The sequence below is a fragment of the Mastigoproctus giganteus genome, chromosome 7, assembly GCF_048544385.1.
Source record: "Mastigoproctus giganteus isolate SK-2022 chromosome 7, ASM4854438v1, whole genome shotgun sequence".
Classification (NCBI taxonomy): Eukaryota; Metazoa; Arthropoda; class Arachnida; order Uropygi; family Thelyphonidae; genus Mastigoproctus; species Mastigoproctus giganteus.
Window position 1 is genome coordinate 218552784 of NC_143581.1, and position 19833 is coordinate 218572616.

At 35.4% G+C, this 19833-nt stretch overlaps 1 protein-coding gene across 3 annotated transcripts in view; it reads right to left on the reverse strand.

Annotated features, from left to right (window-relative positions):
• Positions 1-19833, reverse strand: part of LOC150083691 (putative inhibitor of apoptosis) — a 90042-nt gene that overhangs the window by 12220 nt on the left and 57989 nt on the right. For all 3 annotated transcript variants that reach the window (XM_090378130.1, XM_090378128.1, XM_090378129.1), the window contains exons 2-4: positions 16664-17727; positions 13171-13349; positions 7635-7885 (exon numbers count right to left, since the gene is read on the reverse strand). In XM_090378130.1, the coding sequence (XP_090234256.1) occupies positions 7635-7885; positions 13171-13349; positions 16664-17714 (1481 nt within the window). In that variant the 5' untranslated portion in view covers positions 17715-17727. The remainder of the gene's footprint in view (positions 1-7634; positions 7886-13170; positions 13350-16663; positions 17728-19833) is intronic.

Sequence of the window (19833 nt, forward strand, 5' to 3'; positions counted from 1 at the left end):
TCCTGTATATCATTAACAACACCTGTTCTGGCAGCCTGTCTGCAATGTTCAGAAAATTTCATACCTAACTACATAATTACTCCCAGGTCTTTTTCATTTTCTACCAACCTAAGTATAGTACCACACAGTTGGTACGTTTCTCTGGGATTACTTCTACCCATATGTAGTACTTTGTATTTGTCAAAGTTAATGTTAAACTTCAGTTGCCACTTCTCAGCCCATCTACCCAAATTTTCTAGATTCTGTTGCAGCAGCATACTGCCATTACTGTCATTAACAACCCTGCCAACCTTTGTATCATCTGCAAACTTCAACATTAAGCCTGATATGCCTTCATCAATATCATCGATAAATATACAAAATAGTGGGCCCAACACCGAACCCTGGGGGACTCCACTAATAACATTAGTCCATGAAGAGCAGCATCCATTGATTACCACTCTGTCTTCTCCTACTCAACCACCCTTTTATCCATTGTAGCAACTTACCCTTAATACCATACTGCTCTGATTTGTATAGTAGTCTTCCATGCACAATAGCATCAAAAGCTTTCCTGAAATCCATGTATATGATATCAAAATTATTTTTGCATCCAGTTCCTTTGTAACCACATCATAATATCCAATCAAATTTGTCAGACGAGACTTTCCCTTAAACCCACACTGTGTCTGAATTATTGCTGCAGTCTTGTCTAGATGATCCTGCAATGCATCTTTAACCAGTGACTCCATTATTTTACCTGGAAAAGAAGTTAAACTAACTGGTCTGTAATTACTCGTGTCACCCTTCGATCCCTCTTTGTGAATTGGGGATACATTTGCACATCCAGTCCATGGGGACCTCCCCTGAGTCCAAGGATGCTAAGGGTTTGCTTACTTCCTTTGCCACCTCCCTTAATATAACTGGATATTCAAAGTATTTTATTATTTTCTGCAGGCTCCAGGGTTTCCCCTATCCGCCACTGAAGAGTAACTGTACATTATTTACAATTTGTGGTTTAGCAAAACATCTTCTGATCCAGCATCTTCACAGAAATGATTACACAATAAGTCTCTTGCCTGAGACCAATGTAGTATAGCTGCACATTTGACCATACTGTATATCCATAACACTTGCAACTCAGTTATTACAATTTGTTGAAGGCACCAATTTCTATATTAACCTTCACAACTTATACAACTATACAGATAGTTAGGATCTACCAGTTCGGTTATAATGAGGTTCGACATATCTTATAATTTAAGATTTACAATTTATGTACCTTATTACAGGCACAAGTCCCAGGACACTGTCCACCCAACAGTGATCCTGGCACATCGACTTATATATTCTAAATGCTAATATTGCCTTCCTGCAATAAAAAAAAAATAAATTACCTCATCAGAGGTCCTGTAACAATACGATTAATACCAAGGAGGCAACTATATACAGTGGTAGTACACTTATTACATAATTATTCTCAGTTGGCAAGTCCTTTCCTTCTGCAGAAAGCCTTGTCTGCAAAGTTAGCCAGTGCCTGATAATTTTCTTTACATTCTAAAAACTTGAAGTTATTTACATCATAAACTTCAGTCAGTGTCTGAAGTTCAAATCTAATATCAACATTCTAAGATGTTGGACTGTCTCCTCTAAGCCACATTTACAAAGAGGAGACGCAGCCAAACCCAGAGTAAATAACTTTGAGTTTAGGCTGCCATGCTCGGATAGAAGGAAAATTAGGTGAAGACCTGGGTTAAACCAGGGCCAATGTTTTTTGTTAAATTTGGCAACTTGAGGTATAACAAGTAATATAAAAAAAAATTTTTTTAAAGTCAATTCCTACTTAGGTCAACAACGAACTTTCAACTTCAAAAATTTATCAAAAAATTATTGATTTTCGCAAGAATTGAACTCTCATTCTTCACCTTCACGTGAAAAATACTGAAATCCTTGCATTTTGCCGATTGAGCTACTGCCTGTTGATTTCAATTTTATTCCTAAATTTATATCCTGCTAAATATCTTATATAAGAGAAAATTTTTTTCTCCCATATAAAACTAAAATTAATTAATGAATTAATATTTGAAAAAACTGTATTAACATCAAGTGTCATCCACTACAAGTTTTAAAAAATGTATTTGAACTTGAGTGGATGAATAAAAAGTATTTTATTAACGATTGAAAATTTGAACAAGATATATAAATATATATATATGGGGAGAGTGTGAACTAATAGTAGGAATTGAAAAAGGGTAGTAATTCTTCCAGTGTTGGCATTAGTCCATTTGTTTTGCCATTCCTGGAGGAACTGGTTTCTTAATCTAGTGTTGTCTTCTTTCACTGGCACATCCAGGTTAACAGAAAACTGGTTGAACTGTGCTGCAATACCCTTCCTTCTACAATACTGAAAGTAATTGTACAGCACTTCGTATTTAATTGGTAGTTTACCGTTGATTACCTGTAGTGCTGATGTTGAAATTGTGCGACAAGCTCTTTAAGTTGCAATCAGGAAGAAGCGCTGAGCTTGAGTCAAGATTTTTTCCACCGTGACTCTGCGTATACTGGGGCCCCAAGTGCCCACAGCATAACAGACAATAGTAATAAATATACATTTTTAGTACAGCTTGAGAGTGGAGGGTTTCAGATCCCAAGAACCTTTGGTAATTCTGATTATTTTGCCTGTGAAAGTCTTGATTTTGGTTAGTACATATTTAGCATGGGTAATGAATTGAAGTTTGTTATCTAACAAAATTCCTAGGTATTTGTACGAGTTAACTAATTTTATTGATTGTTCTTTAATCTTAATACTTGGAGGTCTATTTGGGTCTCATTTTCCTTTGAGAAGAATGTTTTGTTTTGGGAACAGAAATAGTTAGTTAATTTATGTGTACCACTCATCTAGGTCTGATAGGACTTCATTAGCACGGATTTCAAGTTGTAGTCTGGAGTTTCCAGAAACAAGGATAATTAAATCGTCTGCATAAGCGATCTTGGTAGTGCAATTATGTTCTGTAGCCGGCCACCCATCAAGGACCATGTTCCAGCATACTGATCCGAAAACTGATCCCTGAGGGCAACCGCGAGTCACAGGTCTCGCAACAGAGCAGGATCCACTGGAGATCACAAGTGAGCGATTCTGGAAATAATCCGTGATGAGACGATAAATAGGCACGGAGACCCTGGCCTCTTGGAACCTCTCCAGGACACTTTGCCACCAAGCAGTGTCAAAGGCTCCTTTGAAGTCCACAAGGAGGCCAAGGATATACTTTTCATTGGAGGCTGAAACGTTATTAATAACTAGGTTAATGGCATCCACTGTAGACATCCCAGCAGTGAAGCCAAACTGATATCTGTAGTTTAGGTTTCTTTCTTTATAGTGCTTTTGGAATCTTGCTACAATCAGCTTCTCCAGTATTTTTCTGAAGACCGGAAGTAGATCGATTGGGCGGTATGAATTTGCCTGATTTGCTGGGATTCTTAATGAGTAATTTAAGATTTGCTTTTTTCCAAGGAGAGGGGAAGGATCCATATTGTAGGCAGGCATTAAAGAGGTTCATCATCAATTGGGGACAGGTGCTCCAGATTCTTTTAACTATGGTAACTTCTAATAGGTCCAGTCCAGGGCATTGGCCATCACGCAGTCGCAACAGCAAGACCTACCTCGTGTCTGTCAAAATCATCTTCGTGGCTTTGGCCTACGTAGGAAAGATGTTCTAAATGAATGCCTGTTTGTACTGGACTTTCTGGTTCAGTTTCATCCTGGATAGATCCCATCCACCCCGGGTACCTTTATGTTTAATTTCAACAATTTCTCCTCCACTTTACTCTGTTATTACAAAATCATTACGCACCCTGTTACAGTTTGATAAACTTCTGGCATTTCCCTCCTTAATAACCCCTCATGTGTGAATGTATATGCAGGTGATATTGTATAGGGTGATATTTAAAGGAGATACACTAATATAAGATTTAAATAAGTCTTATCTGAAGATCCTAAGTTACAACTTATACAAACATTCATAAATGTTAAGAGTAATGAGATTGTGTACTTTTGTGCAAGGGAAAAATATTTAATATATTTTCCTCAGCAATAACATAGGAGAGCTGTGTACAAGAACCATTTGTGTGTGGTCCACGAGCACTTCTGATTTTGACAACCCTAATCTAAACCATGTTTTTCAAAAAATGTGCTGAAGCTGTATTGTGGAAGACATGAATTCTTAAGTTTAATAATTGCTGAATGTTATATTTGAAGTTAAAAATGATTTCTTTCCACATTGTAAATATGGCTGTACATCATTAAGAAAAACATGCACTTAATGTAAAAAGGAAATAACACTACCACTGCAAAGAAAGTTCATTGTGAAATTAACATTTCCTGGCATGCTGGGCTGAGAAATGACAACTGAAGTTTAACATTGATAAATGCAAAGTACTGCATATGAGTAGCAGTAACCCCAAAGTAACATACCAACTGGGTGGTGTTACACTGAGTAGTAGAGAATGAAAGAGACCTCTAGGTAATTGTGCAGTCAGATATGAAGTTTTATGAGCAGTGCAGACAGGCTGCCAGAGTAGGTCATGGGGTTTTGTCAATGGTATACAAGAATTTTGCAAGCAGGGATAAGGAGGTGATTATCCCCTTGTATAAGGCAATGGTCAGGCCACACCTTGAGTACTGCATACAGGTTTGGAAGCCTGAAGGGCAACAAAACTGGTGAGAGGAACAAAGGGGTGCTCTTACGAAGAAAGGCTAATTGCAAATTGCAGCACCTGGAGACTAGGCACCTGCAAAGAGATTTGACTGATATGTATAAGGCCTTGAATGGATTGAGCACTCTCAATGCTGATAGGATTCTTCCTCTTGCTCAGATTACAAACCTGACTGGGCATAAACTGAAATTGAGGAAAGTTGTCTAATAGATGTGCAGAAATTTGCCTTTATCCAGCAGGTAGTTGATTGCTGAAACAAACTGCTATCTGTTGTTATAGTTGATAGCTTAGATAAATTCAAGGCAGAACCAGACAAGCATTTAGAATGAATGAATGGGCAGGTTTTTTTTTTTTTTTTTTTGTTTCCTTTTGGCTGATGCTGTATAAGCTTGCTTTCTTGCATCATATGCCTCTACCAATGCTAATGTCAACTCTTTCTAAAGCAATAGAGAAATCCAACTGGCAGCTCAATTTCTCTATTGCTTTGAAAAGAGTAAAGGCAAATGCAATAGGACACTAACTGCAAGGGAGGAATTGACTGAATGCAAGCAAATTCTTATGCAGAAGGAAAACACCAGTGGAATAAGGGTTAAAAAATTCACCTTCCATATGATCACCAATATGGATTCCATCAGTGTCAATTTACTGGTGATACTTGACATGTTATCCATCTTGTGACAAATCCATATTGAGAGCAACTGCCTGAGTTTCTTGTGGCATTATTTCAACTAATGCTGGAATTTCTACAAAATGAATTAGTTATATGGCACAAAGAAGCTCCTGGGTTTTGCTGCATCACAGAAAAATAAATAATAATGAAAAACCCTATGTAACTGTTACCAGTCCACATGTGCAATGTTGGCCCCTTCCAATGTTGGGGTTATTTTTATTTATTTTTTTTTTTTTAATATGGATTACCATATCCAAGTACAGAGATTGTACAGTGCAATCTCTGTACTTGGATATGGTAATCCAAGTACAGTGGTGTACAAGGCCACCACAAAACTAATTTACCATTTTAGTTTATCAATCAACATGGCACCATGGGCCCTCCTTGCCACATGTATTGTAATCGCCAAATCTGTCTCTCCTTCATTGCTTCTGTGATTTTTTTTCTACCAGTGAAGTCACTGACTGCCCTGTAGTTACTCACCTATTATAGTCTGTAGTTATACTCTCAGAACCACCTTTATGAATTGGTGGTCTCTGCACTTTTCCAGTCCAAGAGGATCTCTCAAGTCTAATGATGTCCTCATAAATAATCTGAACGGTGCAGTGCACTCTTGCCACCTCCCTGAAAATTACAGAAATTTTTCCTCTTTGTAATTCAGTTTTCCATTCTATTTCTGTTCCTTAGTACCTTCCTTCATATTTATTTTCTAAAAATTTGAATCTACAAAAATTTAAATCCAGCATCAACAAATATTTTTTTTCTTTTTAACCTTCAACACTATCACAGGTTCTAATACCTTTATTAAAAAGCAACCATGCCTAACCCATGTCCATTTCATGCTTATGGCTTTACCCCTTTTGTAAATGCAGACAGAGCACAAGGCAAAAGTAGGCATACAGTTGCTTTTTTTTTTTTTTTTGGTGATTCCTAGCCATTACTGTCTCCATATTATCTATCTGCAAATAAAAATTAAATACTCAACTATACACCTATAGTGTGTACTACATATCTATTTTTGTCCCAATACAGCATGAACATGTTTTAAAGGTTGTTTCAGTGCAGTGTCAAATTACATCCACGTTGATGTGCAGATTGTCTTGAAGCTCTAGTGATGTTATGCTATCTATTAACAGTGTTTAGACATGGTAGTAATTTTTATAATTGCAAAAGTTTGGAGGGGTATATGAGGATGCAACCTTTTAATAACTGAAATTCAAGCTTACATAAGCTGAAATTGTAGAAATTTGCTGAAATTCAGATCCAGAAGTTCAAACCAAATCCAATAATAAATATAGAAGGTATTATAGTATCAAAAAAGTAATGATTCATTTTTAATGAATTTAAAGTTCTTTTTATAACCCCCCCCCCACTTTTTACTACAAAATTTTGATCTTGATTTAATTTGACAACCTCAATAATGTTTAGCTATAAAATCAAAATAGGAAAAGTAAATAATGGAAGCACCGATGTACATTCCTATAGATTAGTCTGTTAGGGTATACTTCAATGCAGTAGTTGAATAAAAATAAGATTCATATGTTTTACCGATTTTGATCATGGGGACCGTTTTGCTCCCACTGAAGACTTGTGTATCCAGCATTAAAGCTTGGGCTTATTTTCAACTTAAAGAAAAATAACTATCCTCAATTCTTCCTAAGTTGCTAATATCTTTTTAAATTGTATAGTACACCTGAAAAGGCAAATCCACTATACATTTAAAAATCTGAATCTTAGGCAGAACCATGAATAACAGTGTCTTTAAACTGAACTAAGTCCAAGCCTTAAGGTCAAGGTTCTCAGCCCTCACCATCTTCAGTGATAGCAGAAAGTTTCCCCCCCAACAACAATCAAAATTGAATGAAGTAAAGTGTACAAATTTCAAACTTCCAAATTTCTTTTAAAAACTTACTCCAGGGTCATGCATACTCTATGGAAACTCACAAAAGGATTAATGCAAAAATAACCATACCACATATATCAAAATAATAATCATAAATAAAAGTCACTTGAAAGAATAAAATCAAAATAAAAACCATGAGTAAGAATGCTGAAAGAAAATGAACAAAAAAAAAAAAAAAAACTAACAAAAATTCTGATAAACATCAAAAATGTAAATTTTAAAGAAAGGATCCAACAGGAATTTTATTAAATTGCAAGGGAAAACATCACTATAAACACATTTCTTATATTAATCTAGTTTTAAACTGTTCTGAGGATTTTAGAAATATTCAATGCCTATCAGTGTTTTGATATAATGTTGAAATCATACCCATTTAACTCATTTTCTTCAATGTCTTCAATTTCTTCACACAGTTCATCTAAATTTGAAAATCTTCTTCCTGTTTTCTGGAAATGGTTAGTCACTGCTTCTCTTATTAAGTAATATGGATACATCCGTGATTCCAATACAGATTGTATCATACTTGAATTCATAAGCTCATCCACGTGTATTTTCAGATTGTGAACCTGATCTGTATGGCTCATTTCACAAGATGTTCCATTAGCAGAATGAACTTCAGACTGCAAAATTCAAAATAATAAATTAATACTGTAAAAGAATAAACTTAGTGACATTAAATAAATAATTTTTATTAAAAAAAAAAATGGATATTATTAAATATATATAGGATCATATGATTTTTTTCCCATTTCCTCATCAATTTCCCATTTCCTCATCATTTTCAATCCACTGCAGAATGAAGGCCTCTCCAGCAACTTTCCAGTTCCTTCTGTTTTGAGCACTGGCCATCCATTTACTACGCACAAACTCATGAATTTCATCTATCCATCTCCGCCTTTGTCTTCCAGGTTTTCTTCTAGCTCCTCTTGGGTACCATTCTGTTATTTTCTTAGTCCATCTGTCATCATGTCTTCAAGCTATATGTCCTGCCCAAGACCATTTTAGTTCTTTAGTTTTGATAAGAATGTCCTTGACTTGAGTTTGCTGCCTAATCCATGTGTTTCTCTTCTTATCTAACAGTCTGATTCCCAATATGATTCGTTCCATTCTTCGCTGTGTAGTTCTCAGCTTCTCTTCCATTCTTTTGGTGAGTGCCCAAGTTTCACTTTCATAAGTCATGGTGGGGAGTATACATTGATTCATTATTTTACGTTTCAGACAAACTGGGATATTGCTCTTCAGTATGTGACTATATTTCCTGAATGCTATCCATCCAAAATTTATTCTTCTCGACTTCCAGCCATTTATCATTATTACAGTTAATAACTTGTCCCAGATAAGTATATGACTCCACCTTTTCAATTACTGCTCCTTCAATCATCATTTCCCTCTCTGTGGCATACTTGTTCATCATTACTTTTGTTTTAGCCATATTCATCTTTAGTCCAAAATCCTTACTAACTGTGCATAACTGATTAAGATTTTCCTCTAATTCTTTGGGATCGTGGCTTATGACCACAATGTCATCTGCAAATCATAAATGGTTTAGGTACTCTCCGTTCACATTGACTCCTTTCTGCGACCAGTCTAATCTTCTGAAAGCTTCCTCAAGGGCAGCAGTAAACAGCTTCGGAGATGTGTCTCCTTGTCGAACTCCTTTCTCGATTTTAAATTTGCTACTGTCTTTGTCTAGTCTAATAAAGGAGGTAGCACTCCGGTATGTTTTCTTCAAAATCATAATATATAGGGTATCTATGCCTTGTCTTTCCAGTGCCCGAAACATTGCCTTATGCTGTATGGAGTCAAATACCTTTTCATAATCCACAAATGCCAGGCATTTGCTTTCTCCATTAGCTGGGATATTACGTGAAGGTGATCCATAGTTGAGAATCATGTCCTAAAGCCAGCTTGGTCTTTCGGTTGATTCTCATCAAGTATTCTTTCTAATTTGTTAGTAATGACCCTTGTGAACAACTTGTAGATGTGGGATAACAAGCTAATTGGTCTATAATTTCCAATTTCTGATTTATCTCCTTTCTTATGCAGCAAAACTATGATTGCATTATTCCACTGCTTAGGCGTCACTTTTTCTAATGCACTTTTTGAAGAGCCTTGCCAGTTTTTGTGTTATGTCTCTTCCTCCCAATTTTAACAACTCTACAGTAACTTCATTTTCTTCAATGCATGTTCTACCTCATCAGGAAGAATATCGGGTATGTCGTATGTGTTGCTACTTTGCAATCCATCTTCCCCACTGCTGGCATCATTCCCTCGCTCCTTGTATAATTCTCTATAGTAGTCTTCTGCTATTTGAATTATGCCTTCTCTGCTATTTATAAGTACACCATCGCTATTCTTCAGTTTCAGTATCATTTGTCTTTCTGTATTACTATTCATGGCTGCTGATTTAAATCCTTTGTTTTCCGTTAATGCTTGTTCTACTTTTCTTGTGTTAAATCTTCTTATGTCCTCTCTGAGTCTCTTTCTAATGGCTTTGCATAACTCAGTATACTCAATTTTCTCCCTGTCAGTGTTTCTTGACTAATTGCTTCTTCTTTGGATTTCTTTTTCCCTATAGGTTTCTTGGGCTTTATCACTTTCAGAAAGTTGTAATATTCTTTGTCGATATCTTGGTCCTGAGCAGTCTGCAGAAGCTCAAACTTGTTCTTAAGTTCCGGTACATACTGCTTTTTCTCCTCTTCTGTTTCAAAGACCTTTGTATTATTTACTCGAGTCAGTTTTTTCCTTTCCTACATCTATATCAAGTGTACATCTTACCATTCTGTGATCACTTCCAAAATTTACCTTATTCAGGACGGTAACATCATTCACAATATATCTTCTGTTAGTGAGGATGAAGTCGATTTCATTAGTTGTTAATCCATTTGGACTCTTCCATGTCCACTTTCTGTTCACCCTTTTCTTGAAAAAGTGTTCATTACTGACAGTCCTTGAGATTCTGCAAATTCCACAAGTCTTTCACCAATTCCAAAATTTCCTATAGTTCCTCTTTCTGCGCTGTTTTGCCTTTTTCCAACCTTAGCATTGAAGTCCCCCATAATAAGTGGGGTGGGTTTTCTGCTCATCTAGAAGACTCAATTTCGGTGTACATTTCTTCAACCTCTTCATCATCATGGCTCGATGTTGGTGCATAAATCATTATAATCTTTAGCTTGTACCTCAGAAATCTTGAGTACTTTTGAATTCCAAAATGTTGTTTTTAAAATCTTTATGGACCAGAAACCCAACTCCACCTTCACTCCTTTCACTGTTTCCATTGGTGTACAGCAGATTTCCACTTGATAAACTTATAAGTGATTCGTTTCTTCTTCTTGTTTCAGCCAAACCGATGATATTCCAATTCACATTTTCTAATTCCTTTTCCAGCTCTAATATCTTGTCTTCACCGATGAGTGATCTTACGTTATAACAGGCCAAGTTCAGTTTCCGTGCATGGCAGCCTGGTTGTACCCAGAGATTCTTAGCACTATGCTTCCACTCTGATCCTCTCACTGCTGTAAGAGGGAGAGTGAAAGCTGCTGGGGACTGAAGGCCATTTGTTTTGTCGTGCTATCATATGCTGGAGGGTTTGGTCTTTTCCTCTTCACATTGACCAGGCGTCTTGAAGAGAACCACTCTACACGTTCGTTGCCACCTAAGTGACGTAACAGGGCTTACCATCGAGGTGTGCATGAGTGGATTTTAGGGAGGCAGGCCAACCGGACTTCTCCTAAATCTTCTGTAATAGAGAGATATTGGATCCATCAGTGTTTTAGGCTGAGTGTCTGATAACACACAGGATACCTGTTCCCCTCTAAGCCCTCCATTTCCTCATTCCCACCAAAAGCTTTATGGGCATCTGTAATAGCATTCTGATATTTTGAAAACCAAACTAAATTCTACATACAAGTACAGTAAACCCTCGCTAATCCGGTTACAGTTAATCCAGATCGAAATGTGAAAAATTCTGTTTACAGCTGAGTATGTTGAAAGACAGTATTTAGGATGGCAGATGAGTAACTGACTGCACACTAATTGAGTGCACAGAGAGATGGAACATACATTACATTGTCTTGCACGTTGTTCAATATCGTTGACTCTGAATCAGATGGACCTTATTGCTTCATTTGCATACTTTATACGCATCTATGTACAGAAGTTAACATATTACATAATTATAGGTTCTAAATAATTAAAAAGTAGAATAAAAAAAGCACGTTACTTTAACTATCATTAACATGCTCAAAGTGATAGAACTTGAAAGTGGTGTTCCTTAAAAAAAAAAAAAAAAAAAAAGCTGAAGAATTTGGTACTGACAAGCCAACTGTGTGTCATATTAAAAAACAAAAAGAATCTATAAAGACATTATTTAAAATTTGATGTGGGGTCAAATAGACATTAAAAAAGCCAAAAGAAGCACTGCAGAAAGAAGCTGTATTTAAGTGGTATTCACAGACGATCAAGTGGCATTGGCATGCAATGCCAACACCACCTGCTAATTGTATAAAAAGACAAAATACATTTATCCATCGATAGATGGATAAATGTATTGTGTTTTTTTAGTTTTTAAATAAAGGCTCTACTACAGTGATTTTATTTATTTATTTTCATGAGCACTACCTATATCATTAAATTTTCTATTTATTTGTGTTCTCGGTTTTGTCTTTTAGGGCTATCTCTTGCTTTGATCCGGATGACCTCTCCCCTCCAATTAATCCAGATTAGAGAGGTTTAACTATATGTTTAAAACACTATCACCACATCTGTTCTTTTTTTCAATTAAGATATGGCAGCAAGGTGTAGGTGAACTGATGTAATATGAGCTGAACACCTGGAAATAGCACAGATGTGGTGGCTATATCAGTGTTTCTCAACCTGAGAGAGAGCAAGATTATCATTTTGGAGGCTTCTGGTTAGCTAATATATAGTTATGTATTGGCTAAACAGGAAGCCTCCGAAATGATGGATCTCACTCTCTCAACAGTTGCAAGTTTAGAACTGCTCTAAACTTCCAATTGTTATAATTAAAACAAAACTCAGAATGAAATTACATTTTATTTACACATGCCTTCAAATTCTTTCTATGACTTGAATTCAAGTGAATTTCATTTACAGTAATTTGATTTAAAAATTATAGTTAATGGGTATCTCGTTGTTTTTCTCTTAGTTTATCTTATAAAAGAATCAAAATGTATATTATTCTTATTATTGTTAGACAAGACCTTTGTTTTTATTTTTTATTGTTATTAAAAAAAAAAGTTTAGATACTTTAGCATTTTTTACAGAACTATTACAAAAGAAATTTAGGTATTGAACTTTGTATTAATGAGATTCTACTGTCAGTTTTAAAAATGGTAAAAAAAAAAAAAAAAATGAGTACATATATCAATATAGTCATACTGCTACAAGAATGAACTCTGTGTCATCAACTTTTAGGAGTAAAGGGGCAATTTAGAGTGATTAAGGTACTTTTAAAGTTCTACATTAATTTTTAAAAAAGTACTCATACAAATATACAATGATATGTAATGTATAGAAGTGATTCTGATCCCATTTAAATCTTAAGTCTATAATATAAAATCTGCATTCATTCTTTTCCTACTTCAACTAATCCCTCTACTACTTAAATAGACTGCATATGGCAGTGATCTAGAGTTCACTCTTGTGGTGGTAAGAATACGCCTTCATGCTAATACATGCATGCATGTATTAGCATGAAGGTTATAATTAAGTAATTATAACCAGGAATGGTATCACTGAGGTAAGCATCATTTGAACACACATCAGTCCTTTATACCAAAGCAAACAATTTAAATTTCAGGTTCAAACAAGACATTAGCAATCCTCCCACCCACAATTTAATTTCATTACATGACCTTAGCTAGTTTTATGTATAAAGAATTACCTGCACATTTTCTGGTGGATACATCTGAACACATTCTCTAATAAACCCAGTACCCTTTGACAACTGTACAAAGGCACAATTCTGAAACCACCTTGCATGTTCCACCCATGGATTATCACCAGCTTCCCATAGACGTAGGCCCCCTCCACAGTAGAAACATTTTGTGTGATCACCAATGCCTAGAGAGAAATGTTATAGAATGGATTAAAATCATTGGGGGGATTTGTTTTATACTAAGTAAGGTAAATATTATCATTTTAATACCAGGAGCAGAAGTTCCCAAACTTTTATACCTTGTGCTCCATTAACATATTTCATAAATTTCATGCTCCCCCTTTCCAGAAAAAGGGCAAATAAACAAATGACAAATTTAGCTATGTACACATGTATGCGTGTAAATTAGTATGTACTTCAATGTAGCCAAATGGTCATGTTGTTGTTGTTTGGTTTTTAGAAGCATTAGCAAGTAAGGCCATATTGCTCTGCCAAATGGTCATGAGCAAGAGTGCAATAGCACACACTCTGAGTGGTCTGGGGTTCAAGCCAGTGACTGCTAAATACAATTAATGTTTGTATTGATGATTTGTTGTAAACTCCACTGACTTGGTAGTTGTGCCAGAGTATAAAAGAAATTTTTTTTTTTTTTTTTTTACATTTTAATCTCAAAGATTAAAATAAAATACACTTCATACCTGGATGATTTGTCACATTTCGTTAAAAAAAGTTTCAAAAATTATTTGCTCCTGAGGGAGCATGGCCCACCGTCTGGTCTAGAGAATATTTTCTGTAATAAGATTAAGTAAGATTAAAATAAAATACACTTCATACCTGGATGATGTCACATTTCGTTAAAAAAAGTTTCAAAAATTATTTGCTCCTGAGGGAGCATGGCCCACCGTCTGGTCTAGAGAATATTTTCTGTAATAAGATATTATTCTCCACACATTAAGAGAGAATATTATAATTTGTATTAGTAAAACCACATATAGCATATGAAGTATTCATAAATTGTCAAAGATCCTTTGTGACTAAGAGAGATTATTCCTATTGTTTCATTGTAAACACCTAATATAAATTAAATTTATATTCAACTGTTTATCTGATGAAGATAAATTCTTGTTTTAAAAAGTGGGCAAAATGTCTACATGTAATTTTAAATATTAGTATTAATTTGTGTCATTATAACTGTGTACTTTTGATTCAAAGTTTTTATAATCAGAATAAGAGTTGATCTTAAAGTTTTAGACAATTTTTATATGCCAGAATATATGATATCAACTTGCACAGGCATTGAGATTCTTTCCCAAATTGGTAATTCTAATCAACTAGCCATGTATTTTGAAATGCCACTCAACACAACAGTGGTGACAACTAGAAACTGTCATACAGTAATGTTGTGCATCACACTGGATGGCATAAAACTGCTACCATACAGAGTCTTAAAAAAAAAAAAAAAAACTATCAAAATTTGATGTGAAATGAACAAAAATTATCTAGGCACAAGTTGGTTGGGTACTCTGGAGTTATGGTGGATGGACAATGCTCTGATCCCAGACTGGGTTAAAGCATGCAGCAGAATTGTCTAGGAGTGCTATTAAATCACTAACTGGATGTCTGTCAAAATCTGTCATTTAAAATTGCATTGAAAGAACATATGCATGACTGATGGCAACCAGGGAGCATGTGGGGAAAGTCAAGCAGCTAGAGATTGAGCTGTTTTGCTTGTGGATAAAAAACGTGGGATTTTTCCAACGTTGGTCAAAAACAGCTTTATGAAGTGTGAAATATCTAGAGTTTAATGGCACAACTACTTATGGGACAGATCCTGACCACAAACTGAGCTGATCAAGTTGAAGCTGTGGGGAAGAGTAATTACACTATTTTATGTTGGTTGATTTCAATGGGATACTATATATCCTATCCAGTATGTATACTTCAATTTTTTTTTTTTTTTTTTGCATTCTTAAAATGGGGTGCCCAGCTTACCAAGAAAAGATGGTATTAACCCAATTTTTTCTCAAAGCAATAATCAGCAAAATCCCCCACTTTATTATTCATTTATATACAATTTCTCTATCAGCTGTTCTCAAATAAGACAGTTTTTCATATCAAAATAAAATTAAATTCTGGGAGGAGCTTATTTGCTCCTCCCTTTTAAGCTTGTTTGTTTTTATACATTTTCATTCAAATTGGTTATTATTATTAATAGCCAAATGGTGCAAGGAAGCCCAAGGCTTATGCTGCACCAGGAAAAAAAAAAGTTCCCAAGTTACCCTGAGAGAGAGAGAGAGAGAGAGAGAGAGAGGACAAAAGTAGAAGGGAATCGCCAAGAAAGAGAAGAATGATGATATCCAGCTCAGGACCCTGGGTGTGCCAAGCCCATACTCACCAGATGTGAGCCCCCCCCAGGGTTAAATCTTGAACTAAACTGCAAAATAAGTTTTGCAGTTTAGTTCAAGATAACCATTTTGAATGACAAAATGGTTACATTCTTGACATAAAGTTATGGAATCCAGTGCAACAGGCCCATTCTCATAAGTTTATTCTTTAAACAATTATCCATCCTCCAATGAGAAATTTGAGGACTGGTCAGATATAGCAAGAATAGTGACCCTTTTACACTATGAAAATTTTACCATAGATCTCACATAATTGGTCATGACAGCTGATGTTCTCCCACTGGCATTCACTAATTTTGACCCCTGGGGCTCACACATCTGGTGAGTATAGGCTTGGCACACCCAAGGTCCTGAGCTAGATATCATTCTTCCTTCTCTTTATTGGTGATATTATCTGTCTGTCTGTCTGTCTGTGATTCTGATTTTTTTTTTTTTTGCTGGTGCAGCATAAGCCCATTTTGGTTACATATTAAAAAAAAAATAATAGATATCTAAAATAATGCTCTTGCTGTGAATTTTAGCATGCGCATTGTGCATTTTGTTGGGGGTGGGAAGAATTCAAGTGGATTTCAGAACATTCTCAAAACCCTTGCCATGATTATACACTTTATATTGGCAAAAATAAAAACAATAAAAAGCCAAATGTCTGAAAATAAAGGTCTGAGATGCAGTATACTGATAGCAATAAAAGCTCACTATTGCTTCCTTCCACAGATGATATTACACCCTTTGCTAACTGTAATGTCAAACAAAATAACAGTAACTAACAGTATCAAAATAAGTGTCCTGGATTCGGTTTACCAAAGGAGCTTACTTCTGATGCATTCAATGTACTGCCAATGAAATAACTTGTTGGCTACCAAGCGTTGCCAATGGATTGCCCATTTTCCCTTATAAGAATATTGATTCTTGGCAAAGTGTATTATGTTCTTTTTGATTTATATACATGCCACTGATCAGTTTACTGTGTCTGCAGTTGCACTATCAGTTGAGCTGACAAATATGCTGAAAAAAGTGGTGCTACACACCTACATGAATAAATCATTGGTATGAATAAAAATGTCTTTATCCACTGTTAATATTTACATACTTACCCACATAAAAGAATCCAGCACTTGCCAAATCCTCTTTCTTAACTGATGAATTATAAGGCCATGATTCAAAAGACCTTAACCTTGCTGCTTCTGTGGCTTGTTCAGGATGCTTTGGGCCCCTATGCAAGTTTATTCCCAATTCTTCAAGCTCCTTATGTTGCACTGACCCCTCCAACAATTTACAGCCACTCCTCTGAGGAAGCTCATACTTTCCACAAACATCAAAACCTGTTCTTCCTGAATGCGAGCCGTTTCTTCTCAAAAGGTATGGACAACAAGGGAAATGACGCAAATGCTCATTTACAGGATCATCACCAGGCTCCCAATGGCTAAGAATACCACGGCAAGATGCACACTGTACTTTATCACCACTCTGGAGATAAAAAAATCCTGCATTTGCAAGGTGGCCAGGAAGAAGAAATGTTACAGGCCAAGCAGGATAAAATGTCCGCAGTCGCTCATCTTTATTTTGCAGTCTTAAAAAATCATCTTCTGTAGGGTAGCCTGTTATCACTTTTGCTACTGTTTCATGACCATTTACTAATGGCATAACAGAACTTGCCTTAACAGTGCTTTGCTCCTGTTGAACACTTTTCTTTACAGTGGTTTGTTCTTCATGGATATCACTTTCTGATCCACTTCTAGATATTTTACCATTACAATTTGAATTTACTCCATTTGGTATGGAAGATACACTGAGAGATGGTTCAGATTCACTAGATTTTAGATTCAAAATATGAACATTGTCTGACCTATTATTTACAAAGTCACAATTTGGAAATAATTCCCTGTGTTTTTTCATTGCTTGTTCACCGTGTTGCCATCCACTAATATGACCACCACAACTGAAACATATCACTTCATCACCCTGATTTGAATAATAAAGTCCTGCTTTGGCTAATGTTTTGTAACTAACCTTTGACTGTGCAGGCCAGTTCTTAAATGTTACTAATCTGTTTTCCTCAAATTTATAAGTGTCATTGGGACGAAGTAATCCATTTGTAGCATGTGAACCAACCACCATATGGTTCAGCTCACTAAGAGGTTTCATTTGGTTTTTCTGCCTAATTAAAAAAAAAGAAAGAAAAAAAAAGAGATGCATTAATGTCTAAATTATTTCAACAGCAAAACAAATTTATTAATTTAAATTTACAAATATCAATATTGTGAAATGAAAATTAATACCTGCAAACTAGAGATGTAAAAATAAATTTTGTACTTTGATATCTGATTTTATCACAGATACAAAGTATCTCTGACATTATCTGTGCTTTGATATAAAAAGTTATGAGAGCATATTTAAAAATACTGTATGTTGTCTCCACTTTGAATATGGTTAATTCCAATTAACTCTCAAGCCTTATTTTAAGGGGAATCTTAAGGGGAATGGTAACATTAAGATTCCCTTAATCAATATTAGAAAGATAAAAATAATTGAAGGGTTAATGATATGCCACTCAATTTCTAGGATAACAGAAAATTCTACTCTCACAACCAGGTACATATAACAAATATACTGCACCAGGAGGCTGCTAATATGCACAGCTCCAACTTTATGAAAAAAGATATACTTTCAAGCTAATGTTATTGAGGAAAGATTCAGAGCACAATTACTCAGCCATGTAATCTGAACAACTGTCATACATATGACAGTTCAGTTAAAGATAAAAACAAGTCTAGCCTCATAAAAGAATTATTTCAAAATAACACTATCTGAAAACTGTCAATTAAGTGAGAATTTCTCTGTCGAGAAAGAGATATCTTTATATAGTAAAGCCTTTGATATTGTACCAATATACAATTGTTAAATAAACTGGAGCAATGTGTCATAACAGAAAGTTACTTACTATGAATAAAGGGATGATTAAGTGCTAGGAGACAGTGGATATAAATGACTAAATGTCCACTGCCCTTCATGGTATTTCAGTTAAAATTAGTCAGATACATAGTTATTTTCATTAAATTCATTATCAGTCAAATATTATATATACTTACATATTATTTACAGGACAAAATGTATTTGAAGGTAAACAAACAGTAAAATAAAGAGTTAAATCATCATAGTTTAAAAACGACCTCTGAGTCAATGCATTACCTGGATGGAAATTCATCCACTCATTGCATCTCAAATCTAATATACTCTCATATAGATCTCCTAGCCTCATGCCACTACCTGAAATATTCAGGTATAGTGATGTGATCCCCTTGCCCTGAGGAGGCAAATCTCCACTAGATATCATAATGACAACACCATAACCACGACTGCACCATGACTCCAAATTTTACAACTCTTTATAAATTAAAACTCATTAAAAATAAAATCATGTATATCTACACTATTTACATCACATATATACATCATTGAGAGCAGAGATTTCTATGTATAAAACCTAAATTCCTATTTAGAAATTTCAAACTTCTTTGCTACCAAAATAATCCACCTAGCTCTCTACAATCCATATGCCCACCAAAAGGGTGCCTGAAATCATTATATCTGGTACACTCCCACAATGTGTGAACCAACAGCACCACAGATGTAGTAGAGGTCCTTCACTAATCCCAAGGCATATGCTGCCTTGATCGTAAACCACATCCTGTTAAGATCATGGTCAAATACAAACCCAATGCTGGTACATCAAATATGAAGCTATAAATGGCTCAGCCAAACTCAGACCCCATCCATCCAACCCAGCTGACAATCTTTGCACCTCAAACTGAAAATGTTTTCTTTGAAATTCTACTTTTATGATATCGGAACAGGACAAAACCTTCACCAACCTATTATTCTAAGTAATAAACTAGCACCTTTTCCATAACTACTAGGTCAATCGGTTCATGTCCAAAAACAACTTGTAAGGCATGAATGGACATGATCCAGCAGGCACTAATCACTCTTAATAGGTAGAATCTTTGGGCTGATATCAGGCATCTTTTTACATGAGGGCACCAAACCTTAAAAACTCCATGCACCAAAAGCATAGGTGGCAATGGGAATAAACAAGCACAGAGCTTTTCCCTTTATGACCCACTGAACATCTACTAATTTTAGTTTATAGTAAACAACCCTAATCTTGTCTTTTAGATATTTGACATGGGCAAAAAAGATTAATTTTCTCATCAAAGCACACCCAAGTACCTAACCCAGGGGAGGGGGAGATAGAAGTAGTGGC